The 12,318-nt window shown below is 49.4% G+C and overlaps 1 protein-coding gene across 1 annotated transcript in view; it reads left to right on the forward strand.

Annotated features, from left to right (window-relative positions):
- Positions 1 to 11,504, forward strand: part of NOX5 (NADPH oxidase 5) — a 219,624-nt gene extending 208,120 nt beyond the window's left edge. The window contains exons 13-16 of the mRNA XM_089662068.1: positions 667 to 751; positions 2,720 to 2,819; positions 10,952 to 11,118; positions 11,207 to 11,504. Of these exons, the coding sequence (XP_089518194.1) occupies positions 667 to 751; positions 2,720 to 2,819; positions 10,952 to 11,118; positions 11,207 to 11,338 (484 nt within the window). The 3' untranslated portion in view covers positions 11,339 to 11,504. The remainder of the gene's footprint in view (positions 1 to 666; positions 752 to 2,719; positions 2,820 to 10,951; positions 11,119 to 11,206) is intronic.
- The last annotated feature ends 814 nt before the right edge of the window (positions 11,505 to 12,318 follow it).

The following is a 12,318-nucleotide window of genomic DNA, read 5'->3' on the forward strand; positions in this document are numbered from 1 at the left end:
TCTAGTGGCCACACTGGGGTATTTTCCTGATTCTCATGAATGAATGCCATCCGACCTGTGTGGACAAAAAGGCCTTGGATACGTTGATTTTGCACCATTCGCACAGAAGGATCGTCCGTACAATTCTGCGGGATGAATAGCTCAGCAGTTGTTGTTTTTTACATCCCTAAATTTAGCTCATTTTCATCAGTATTAGTCACGTCCATTAATGTGTATTTATAGCCACGTGTAAGGAATGCCATTTTTTTTTTCCTGTGTCCCTTTAGAGATCTTCATTCACTTCCTGTCCCCAGAGATACATCAGGAAGTGAATGTGAAATCAAATGAAGTCAGATGACCCCACTGAAAGATTTCCCCTCACTTCCTGATCTGGAGATAAATGTCAGTACCGCATCATGGCCACTAGATGGCGCGGACATAGAAAACACATGTGCTCCTCAGCTCCATCTAGTGACCATCATGTGGTATTTCTGCAGTCGCACATTCGACTTGCAGAAGCTATAGCTTGGGAACATTTGATTTTTGCTCGACTCGTATGGCAGTTTTGCAAATTTTTTTTGCAAATACACCCCTTAGTGTCCGGTATGTGTGTAGAGGCATTCTTTTCGGGAACCAATAAAAATCCAGCACAGGAAATATCTGGGAATTTTTTTGTATGTCCTTCAGGTATCGAATGCAGAAACAGAATTGTCCGAATTGCAGCTACTCCTGGTGTGAGGCTGTGAAGGACGGCGAGATGACGCTCAGGAAGGTGAGGACAATGGGGACCGGCTACAGATCACAAAATACTGCATGCCACATGGTCAGTGAAAGTGGGTGCAAACCCACAGAGGTGAAACAAATCCTCCTACATAAGTTGTACCTGTTTATCTGCCTCGTCTCTACATCTGTTCAAAAGGCTGAATTTTATACAGCTTGTATGAGAGTGTGGGAAAGAAGGGGGCAGGGAGCTTATGTTACACTTTGCAGTGAGGAGAGCTCTGAGAGCTGATTGGAGGGAAGAGACACCCCCTCCTCCACACAGGAGGCTGTCAGTCTGCTGGAGCTCCCTCCGCTGTCACCATTTTTCTCTTGGTGTCAGGAAAGCTTGTTAGAAGTGACTCATGCTGATAGAAGAGGAAGGAGGCAGCAGACAGAAATGACACTCAGTGCTCTGGAATGAGGCAAGAACACACTACAGAGGGATGCGCTTCAGATCACAAAATACAGCATGAAACATGGTCATTTAAAGTGGGTGCAAACCCCTCCATATCCCCAGTGAAGTGACTGGCCAGTACACAGAGATGAAACAATTCCTCCTACATAAGGTGTACCTGTTTATCCGCTGCTGGAGGATCCAGCGCCAGAGCAGGGCTATGGGATTGATGACGTCAGGAGCAGTCCACCGCACAAGACCACTAGACTGTGGGAATGGGGGGTTCAGTTAGGAGCCGCAGGGACCAGTCTTGTGCGGGAAGGATTGGTGGATCAGGGAAGTATATCTTCGTTCTCCAATCCCCTAGGGAAAAACGAGCAATTGACCCATGTAGTCCCACACCCAAAACTTTTTTTGCCCGGAGCGAGGCTTTAAGGCTTTACTCACAGCAGAACGGACAGACCTTTCCGACAGCTGTCTGCTCTCTCTCTCTCCCCCCTCTCCCTCCCTCTATCTCTCTCCCTCCCTCTATCTCTCTCCCTCCCTCTATCTCTGTTCTTCCCTCTCTCTCTCCCCCCCCCTTTCCTTCTCTCTCTCCCCCCTCTCCCCCCCTCTCCCTCCCTCTATCTCTGTCTTTTCCTCTCTCTCCCCCATCTCCCTCCCTCCCTCTTTCTCCCCCATCTCTCTCCCTCCCTCTTTCTGCCCCCTCTCTCTCTCCTCTCTCTCCCTCCCTCCCCCCTCTCCCCCCCTCTCTCCCCCTCTCTCTCCCCCCTCTCTTCCTCTCTCTCCCCCCCTCTCTTCCCCCTCTCTCTATTTCTCTCTCCTCCACCTCTCTCTCCCCCTTCTCTCCCCCCTCTCTCCCTCTCTCTTCCCTCCCTCTCCCCCCCTCCTCTCTCTCCCCCCCTCTCCCCCCCCTCTCCCCCCCTCTCTCCCCCCCTCTCTCTCCCCCTCCCTCTCTCCCCCCCTCTCTCTCCCCCCTCTCTCTCTCCCCCCCCCTCTCCCCCCCCCTCTCCCCCCTCTCTCCCCCCCTCTCTCCCCCCCTCCCCCCTCTCTCTCCCCCCCCCCTCTCCCCCCCTCCCCCCCTCTCTCTCCCCCCCTCTCTCTCCCCCCCCTCTCTCCCCCCCCCTCTCTCTCTCTCCCCCTCTCTCCCCCCCTTCTCTCTCCCTCTCCCCCCCCTCTCTCTCCCTCTCCCCTCCCCCCTCTCTCTCTTTTTCTCTCCCCCTCCTCTCTCTCTCTCTTCTCTCTCTCTATCTCTCTTCCTCTCTCAACCTCTCTCCTCTCTTCTCTCTCTTTTCCCTCTCTCTTTTCCCTCTCTCCCCTACTAGCACATATTCCTCCCATTCCTTCTAGCAAATACCACCCCCCTTCCCAAAATCTACATTACACTTCCTAGAAAAAATGTGGGGAGGAAAGAGCCAGAAGGAGGTGAGCTGTGTTGTGTTCTCTGGGCTCTCCCTCCTGTCATCCATCCAGCACATGAGACACTGATAGATCGTACGGGACTGTATACCCCCCCCCCCCACACCTTTTTTCAAAACGATTTTAAAGTAATAACTGAACTTCCGCCATTTTATTATGTTCCAGGTGGACTTTATCTGGATAAACCGAGACCAGAAGTTTTTTGAGTGGTTTGTCAGTTTGTTGACCAAGCTGGAGATGGAGCAGGCCGACGAGGAGCCGGAAGGTATGCGGGGTTTCCAATAGACAATACAGAAAGGTCTCCGGAATAGGGTCCCAGTGTGGGGTACCTGCCGCCAGTGTGGGGTGCCGGCCGTCAATGTAGGGTACCTGCTGCCAGTGTGGGATATCTGCCGTCAATGTGGGGTACCTGCCGCCAGTGTGGGGTGCCTTCCGCCAGTGTGGGGTGCCTTCCGCCAGTGTGGGGTGCCTGCCGCCAGTGTGGGGTGCCTGCCGCCAGTGTGGGGTGCCTGCCGCCAGTGCCAGCCAACGCACATTGGAGTTGGTTTACTATAACTGGAGGGTGCAAAATCCGGTGCAGCTCTGCCTAGGAACCAATCAGCTTCCAGGGTTTATGGTCAAAGCTTCATTGAACAAACTGAAGTTAGAAGCTGATTGGCTCCCATGCACAGCTGCAGCAGATTCTGAGTGAACCAGCTTTAGTGAATCAATCCCTTAATGTCTATGGAATGCTTGAGAAAAGTCCGTTGGAGGCGAGTGCTGGGAACATACATTTTTTGACCTATTGTCTATAGCAGGGGTCTCCAAACCTTTTAAACAAAGGGACAATTTACTGTCCTTCATGTTTTAGGGGGGCCGGACTGTGGTCATCAGGAATAGAAATTGTCCTGGCATCAGAGGGAGTAAAGAAGGAGTATTTGGTGTTAGGGGGAGGAATAGTGCCCCATCATTTGTATCCGTGGGAGGAATAGTCCCCATCATTGGTGTCAGTGGGAGGAATAGTCCCCATCATTGGTGTCAGTGGGAGGAATAGTGCCCCATCATTGGTATCAGTGGGAGGAATAGTGCCCCATCATTGGTGTCAGTGGGAGGAATAGTCCCCATCATTGGTGTCAGTGGGAGGAATAGTGCCCCATCATTGGTGTCAGTGGGAGGAATAGTGTCCCATCATTGGTATCAGTGGGAAGAATCGTGCCCCATCATTGGTATCAGTGGGAGGAATAGTGCCCCATCATTGGTGTCAGTGGGAGGAATAGTGCCCCATCATTGGTGTCAGTGGGAGGAATAGTGTCCCATCATTGGTGTCAGTGGGAGGAATAGTGCCCCATCATTGGTGTCAGTGGGAGGAATAGTGCCCCATCATTGGTGTCAGTGGGAGGAATAGTGCCCCATCATTGGTGTCAGTGGAAGGAATAGTACCCCATCATTGGTGTCAGTGGAAGGAATAGTGCCCCATCATTGGTATCAGTGGGAGGAATAGTGCCCCATCATTGGTGTCAGTGGGAGGAATAGTGCCCCATCATTGGTATCAGTGGGAGGAATAGTGCCCCATCATTGGTGTCAGTGGGAGGAATAGTGCCCCATCATTGGTGTCAGTGGGAGGAATAGTGCCCCATCATTGGTGTCAGTGGGAGGAATAGTGCCCCATCATTGGTGTCAGTGGGAGGAATAGTGCCCCATCATTGGTATCAGTGGGAGGAATAGTGCCCCATCATTGGTATCAGTGGGAGGAATAGTGCCCCATCATTGGTGTCAGTGGGAGGAATAGTGCCCCATCATTGGTGTCAGTGGGAGGAATAGTGCCCCATCATTGGTATCAGCAGGAGGAATAGTGCCCCATCATTGGTATCAGTAGGAGGAATCATGCCCCATCATTGGTGTCAGTGGGAGGAATAGTGCCCCATCATTGGTGTCAGTGGGAGGAATAGTGCCCCATCATTGGTGTCAGTGGGAGGAATAGTGACCCATCATTGGTGTCAGTGGGAGGAATAGTGCCCCATCATTGGTGTCAGTGGGAGGAATAGTGCCCCATCATTGGTGTCAGTGGGAGGAATAGTGACCCATCATTGGTGTCAGTGGGAGGAATAGTGCCCCATCATTGGTGTCAGTGGGAGGAATAGTGCCCCATCATTGGTGTCAGTGGGAGGAATAGTACCCCATCATTGGTGTCAGTGGAAGGAATAGTGCCCCATCATTGGTGTCAGTGGGAGGAATAGTGCCCCATCATTGGTATCAGTGGGAGGAATAGTGCCCCATCATTGGTATCAGTGGGAGGAATAGTGCCCCATCATTGGTGTCAGTGGGAGGAATAGTGCCCCATCATTGGTGTCAGTGGGAGGAATAGTGCCCCATCATTGGTGTCAGTGGGAGGAATAGTGCCCCATCATTGGTATCAGTGGGAGGAATAGTGCCCCATCATTGGTATCAGTGGGAGGAATAGTGCCCCATCATTGGTGTCAGTGGGAGGAATAGTGCCCCATCATTGGTATCAGTGGGAGGAATAGTGCCCCATCATTGGTGTCAGTGGGAGGAATAGTGCCCCATCATTGGTGTCAGTGGGAGGAATAGTGCCCCATCATTGGTATCAGCAGGAGGAATAGTGCCCCATCATTGGTATCAGTAGGAGGAATCATGCCCCATCATTGGTGTCAGTGGGAGGAATAGTGCCCCATCATTGGTGTCAGTGGGAGGAATAGTGCCCCATCATTGGTATCAGTGGGAGGAATAGTGCCCCATCATTGGTGTCAGTGGGATGAATAGTGCCCCATCATTGGTATCAGTGGGAGGAATAGTGCCCCATCATTGGTGTCAGTGGGAGGAATAGTGCCCCATCATTGGTGTCAGTGGGATGAATAGTGCCCCATCATTGGTGTCAGTGGGAGGAATAGTGCCCCATCATTGGTGTCAGTGGGATGAATAGTGCCCCATCATTGGTGTCAGTGGGAGGAATAGTGCCCCATCATTGGTGTCAGTGGGAGGAATAGTGCCCCATCCTTGGTGTCAGTGGGAGGAATAGTGCCCCATCATTGGTATCAGTGGGAGGAATAGTGCTCCATCATTGGTGTCAGTGGGAGGAATAGTGCCCCATCATTGGTGTCAGTGGGAGGAATAGTGCCCCATCATTGGTGTCAGTGGGAGGAATAGTGCCCCATCATTGGTGTCAGTGGCAGGAATAGTGCCCCATCATTGGTGTCAGTGGGAGGAATAGTGCCCCATCATTGGTGTCAGTGAGAGGAATAGTGCCCCATCCTTGGTGTCAGTGGGAGGAATAGTGCCCCATCATTGGTGTCAGTGGGAGGAATAGTGCCCCATCCTTGGTGTCAGTGGGAGGAATAGTGCCCCATCATTGGTGTCAGTGGGAGGAATAGTGCCCCATCCTTGGTGTCAGTGGGAGGAATAGTGCCCCATCATTGGTGTCAGTGGGAGGAATAGTGCCCCATCAGACAGCGGAAGCCTTCGTTAGTAGCAGAGTTCTTTTTTTTTAAGGATTTTTTACCGCCAATAGTATTTCTTATCTACAGACGGCTGAGGAGTCGTTGTTAAGGACGCGGCGGCTGGCTTCCAAGCCCACTCCTTAACACCTAGCTATTCTTCAAATACAATTCGGATCAGTCGATCAATTTTTGACTGATTCGAACTCTAATTGTTCCAAAAATTTGAAATTCGTTTGAAAATGAATAAACGGAATGAAACCAAACGAATTCTGAAAATGAATAACACAATGAAATTAGGAACAAAAGTCACATAACCCGAAGTGAAATGAAACTCATTTTTCCGTTCTGCACATATCTACTCCCAACCTCGCCCCTCCGGTACCTCCAACAGGTCATGTTTTTAGGATTCCCTTCACCTTGCACAGGGGCCCCTGGGCCAGGGTGGAGCAGCTTGATGTGCGTAAACGCGGCTAAACCCCCCCTCTCCTTACATCAGATGTCAAGCGTCTTCCACCCTCCCTTACATCACAGTGCACCCCCCCCCCCATACCAGGGGGTTCACACTTTTTCTGTTTTGCAGAAACGCACAGCAGTCCATGTAACATGATTTGCTATGGGACAGGTTTCACATCTCTGCGTTTTCACCCGGTGCGTTTTTTTGGAGAGGGTCGGGGACTTTTGTCAACGCAAAAAGTTGAATTTTTGGTTCTATAGATTTCAATGTAGATGCTGCAGAAAAGCATGTAGTATGTTTTTGCTGCATTTTTGCAGTGTTTTTGCATTTTAAATCCCCCTAGCAACAAGGAAAAAAAACGCGAAACGCATCAAAAACACGTCAAAAACTCAAATGCAAAAAATGCAAAACGCGATGCAGAAACGGCTCAAACACAAACTATAAGCTTCGATGGAAACGCTGAAGAAAAGCATGTATTGTGCTTTTGATGCATTATTGGTGTGCTATGCATTTTAAATCTGCCTAGCAACAAGAAGAAAAAAAAAGAATCAAAATTTCAAGTGCAAAAACGCAATGCAGAAACGGCTCAAACGCAACCTGCCTAGGTGTGAACCAAGACTTACCTTGTGCTGCTGCTTGGAAAAAAGCTGGGAAGCAGAAAGTGCGGAGTCTGGAGGAGGACCAGAGGAGGGCTGGAGTCAGCTGCAAAAAGTCTGCTGAATGCTGAGACCAGGGGAGGGGGAGATGAGGGGGGGATGCTGCGGCTGAACAGAGAGGAGCAGGATCTGCAGGAGGAGTTCTGCCACCATCTCTGTTACTAACTGCTGAGACAGGGGGGATCAGAGACAAGTCTATCTGCAGCACCATGTAGGATCTGGTGGAGGAGTTCTGTCCTCCTCTCTGCTGCCGACTGCTGAGATGGGAAGAGGGGGAGGCAGAGATAAGGGGGGGGGGGTGCTGCAGCTGCAAGAGAGGTTCAATGGTCACTATATCCGCTCTCCCCGGACCCCGCATTCACTATATCCGCTCTCCCCGGACCCCGCATTCACTATATCCGCTCTCCCCAGACCCTGCATTCACTATATCCGCTCTCCCCGGACCCCGCATTCACTATATCCGCTTTCCCCGGACCCCGCATTCACTATATCCGCTCTCCCCAGACCCCGCATTCACTATATACGCTCTCCCCGGACCCCGCATTCACTATATCCGCTCTCCCCGGACCCCGCATTCACTATATCCGCTCTCCCCAGACCCCGCATTCACTATATCCGCTCTCCCCAGACCCCGCATTCACTATATCCACTCTCCCCGGACCCCACATTCACTATATCCGCTCTCCCCGGACCCCGCATTCACTATATACGCTCTCCCCGGACCCCGTATTCACTATATCCGCTCTCCCCGGACCCCGCATTCACTATATACGCTCTCCCCGGACCCCGCATTCACTATATCCGCTCTCCCCGGACCCCGCATTCACTATATTCGCTCTCCCTGGACCCCGCATTCACTATATCCGCTCTCCCCGGACCCCACATTCACTATATTCGCTCTCCCCGGACCCCGCATTCACTATATCCGCTCTCCCCGGACCCCGCATTCACTATACTCGCTCTTCCCGGGCCTCACATTCACTATATTCGCTCTCCCTGGACCCCGCATTTACTATATCCGCTCTCCCCGGACCCCGCATTCACTATATCCGCTCTCCCCGGACCCCGCATTCACTATATCCGCTCTCCCCGGACCCCGCATTCACTATATCTGCTCTCCCCGGATCCCGCATTCACTATATCCGCTCTCCCCGGACCCCGCATTCACTATATCCGTTCTCCCCGGACCCCGCATTCACTATATCCGCTCTCCCCGGACCCCGCATTCTCTAAATCCGCTCTCTCCGAACCCCACATTCACTATATCCGCCCTCCCCGGACCCCGCATTCACTATATCCGCTCTCCCCGGACCCCGCATTCAGTATATCCGCTCTCCCCGGACCCCGCATTCTCTAAATCCGCTCTCTCCGAACCCCACATTCACTATATCCGCTCTCCCCGGACCCCGCATTCACTATATCCGCTCTCCCCGGACCCCGCATTCAGTATATCCGCTCTCCCCGGACCCCGCATTCACTATATCCGCTCTCCCCGGACCCCGCATTCACTATATCCGCTCTCCCCGGACCCCGCATTCACTATATCCGCTCTCCCCGGACCCCGCATTCACTATATCCCCTCTCCCCGGACCCCGCATTCGCTAAATCCGCTCTCTCCGAACCCTACATTCACTATATCCGCTCTCCCCGGACCCCGCATTCACTATATCCGCTCTCCCCGGACCCCGCATTCAGTATATCCGCTCTCCCCGGACCCCGCATTCAGTATATCCGCTCTCCCCGGACCCCGCATTCACTATATCCGCTCTCCCCGGACCCCGCATTCACTATATCTGGTCTCTCACAGTACACAGAACATGGAAATTTAATTATTTTTGTAAATATAAACTGCTAAATACCTTTTCCCATCAGCAGTATAGAGCAGTCTTGTGACTTCTATCAGTTTCCGGCAGAGCACTGGTTAATCTTGTAAGAGGAGTTATCAGTCTCCTCTGATTGTCCTATGAGGCTGCAGGACCCCTGACCCTCTGTCTGGACTGTGCTGATCACATGCACTCTCCCAAATAATAAAAAAAAAAATTATAGCAATACACACCAAACTGAGCATGTACAGAGTGATTCCTAGAGCTCTGTACTATCAGCAGATGGATTGGGGACAGTAAAAGAAGGGGAGGATCAGAGAAGACAGGATCAATCAGCCTTTTTTACACCATGCAGAGGATTAACCCCTTAGGTTCCACAGTGAGTATAACCAGCATGCTTTACTGCATCTACAGACTGATTTTCCAGTTGCGGGTTCAGTAACACTCTATGGTGGAGGCAGAGATGCGATTTGTCGGCAATCTTCTCCTCTCTGCAGAAGCCTTAACACTCCTTTCCCTGTGATGATTGCGGAACGCCGCGTTTCCTGTCTATGCGCTCCCGGAGCGCGCAGTGCGCAGTCAGAGGCGTGCGTTGTGCGGGAAACTGTCAGTGATTAATGACGACTCTCGCTCTCACATATCCTAATCATGGATTCCAGGGTCGCTGTCAGTCGCCGATCGCTCACATAGCGGGCTCAGGAGACCCGGCCGGGAAATACATTTGTGCTGCCGAAAAGACCGTTCAATTTCCCCCGGGCCCCCAGAAGGTGTAAGGGGCCCCACAGAAAAATGTTTGAAGAAAAGAAAAAAAGAAGCTGTACGCCGCTTGGTATCAGGTGGTCAGAGCATTTACCCAGCCGGGAAGATGCCGAATAGGCCCCCGGTCACATCAAAGCCAATCTTGAAATCGTGCGACTTACAGTGAAGTCACATGATTCCAAAATCGGGTGACGCGCGATTTCAGGTGCGATTTGCAACACATCTGACACAGACGTCTACGCAAATCGCACCAAAAGTAGCGCATGGACTACTTTAGAAATCAGTGCGACTTTGACCAAATTGGAACCGCGCCGATATGACGGCTCTGATAGCGGACAATAGGGTGCCCATTTGTAAGTCGCATGGCATACAAATCGCATGCCAAGTCGCACCCAATGTGACCGGGGTGTAAGGCCGGGTTCACACCTATGACGTTTGTGTTTGAGCGTTTTGCTTGGCTTTTTTGCACCTGTGTTTTTGACACATTTTTGATGCGGTTTGTTTTTTTTCTTGTTGCTAGGCAGATTTAAAATGCAGCAGAAACGCAATACATGCTTTTCTGCAGCGTTTCCATTGAAGTCTATAGAACCCAAAACGCAACTTTTTGCTTTCAAATAAGTCCCTGACCCTTCCCAAAAAACCGCACCGGGTGAAAACGCGGAGATGTGAACGTGTTCCATAGGAAATCAAATGGACTGCTGTGCGTTTCTGCAAAACGCAGTGGAAAACACTTGGGTGTGAACCCGGGGTGAAGGAAATTTGAGGTTGGGAACCGTTGGTCTAAGGCTAGCATCACACCTATGCAGGTTGCGTTTGAACCGTTTCTGCATTGTGTTTTGCGTTTTTTTGCACCTACGTTTTTTATGCGTTTTTTTTCTCTTGTTGCTAGGCAGATTTAAAATGTTTTTGATGCATTTTTGCTTTTTTTTTTTCAATTTTTTTTCTTGTTGCTTGGCAGAGTTAAAATGCAAAACGCATCAAAAATGCAATACATGCTTTTGTGTTTTTGCACGTGCGTTTTCCACCTGTTTTTGATGCGATTTGCTTTTTTTTCTTGTTGCTAGGCAGATTTAAAATGCAGCATAAACGCACAACATGATTTTCTGCAGCATTTCCATTGAAGTCTATAGAACCAAAAAAGCTACTTTTTTGCGTTCAAAAAAGTCCCCGCCCCTTTTAAAAAGCGCAAAAATTGCAAATAGGGAAACAGCTAAATCTGACTCCAATACGATCGTTCTGAATTTGCTGAGCAATGCGTTTCTGTATGGCAGGCCGACTCCTGGAGATGCACATGTACATGACCTCCGCCCTCAGCAAGAACGACATGAAGGCCATCGGGCTGCAGATGGCTCTGGACCTTCTGGCCAAAAAGGAAGAAAAAGACTCCATCACAGGCCTGAGGACTCGGACTCAGCCGGGGCGGCCAGACTGGAACAAGGCAAGGCCCTCAGCCACAGACGAATTTTTCCGGGTCGACTTACAGAGAATGTCGAAAATCAATTCACAATTTGTATTCTTGGTTTCAGGTGTTCCAGAAGATTGAGCGGGAGAAGAAAGGAAAGGTGCAAGTGTTCTTCTGCGGGTCCCCGGTGCTGGCCAAAGTCATCAAGGCGCGCTGCGAAGAGTTCAACTTCAAATTCTTTAAGGAAAATTTCTAGTTGTTTATGTAGGCCATATAAAAAAAAATGAAAAATCAGTCGTTCGATCGTCCGACGTTACCACCAACGGTAAAAAAAATCGGCCAATTTTCGTCCCGTCTACGGCCGGCATTTAATGACTTCTGTCCCTGCAGAGAGCTCCGCTATTATATTTTACATGAAAAGTATTGTGGTTGCAACAATGTATCCATTTCAGATATAGATGTTTATATTTGGATACAAATAGATACATTGTTGCAACCTCAAGACTTTTCATGTAAAATATAATAGCGGACTGGAATTCTTTTCTTCTCCTTCTCCTCCTTCTTCTTCTTTTTCTTCTTCTTTTGCTTTTTCTTCTTTTTCTTCTTCTTTTTCTTCTTTTTCTTCTTCTTTTTCTTCTTCTTTTCTTCTACTTCTCCTTTTACTTCTTCTTTTTCTTCTTCTTCTTCTTCTTTTTCCTCTTCTACTTCTTCTTCTTTTTCCTCTTCTACTTCTTCTTCTTTTTCCTCTTCTTCTTCTTTTTTCTCTTCTTCTTCTTCTTCTTTTCTTTTTCCTCTTTTCTTTTTCTTCTACTTCTGCTTCTTTTTCTTCTTTTCTTTTTCCTCTTCTACTTCTTCTTTTCTTTTTCCTCTTCTTCTTTTTCTTCTACTTCTTCTTTACTTCTCTTTTTCCTCTTCTTCTTGTTCCTCTTCTTCTTCTTTTCTTCTTCTTTTTCCTCTTCTTCTTCTTCTCTTCTTTTTCTTCTTTTTCCTCTTCTTCTCTTCTTTTTCTTCTTTTTCCTCTTCTTCTTTTTCCTCTTCTACTTCTTCTTTTCTTTTTCCTCTTCTTCTTCTTCTTTTCTTTTTCCTCTTCTTCTTTTTCCTCTTCCTCTTCTTCTTTTCTTTTTCCTCTTCTTCTTCTTTTCTTATTCCTCTTCTTCTTCTTTTCTTTTTCCTCTTCTTCTTCTTTTCTTTTTCCTCTTCTTTTTCTTCTTTTCTTTTTCTTCTTCTTCTTTTTCC

The sequence above is a fragment of the Staurois parvus genome, unplaced genomic scaffold (assembly GCF_062004578.1).
Source record: "Staurois parvus isolate SC_StPar_1 unplaced genomic scaffold, SC_StPar_1.0 ptg001422l, whole genome shotgun sequence".
Lineage (NCBI taxonomy): Eukaryota > Metazoa > Chordata > Amphibia > Anura > Ranidae > Staurois > Staurois parvus.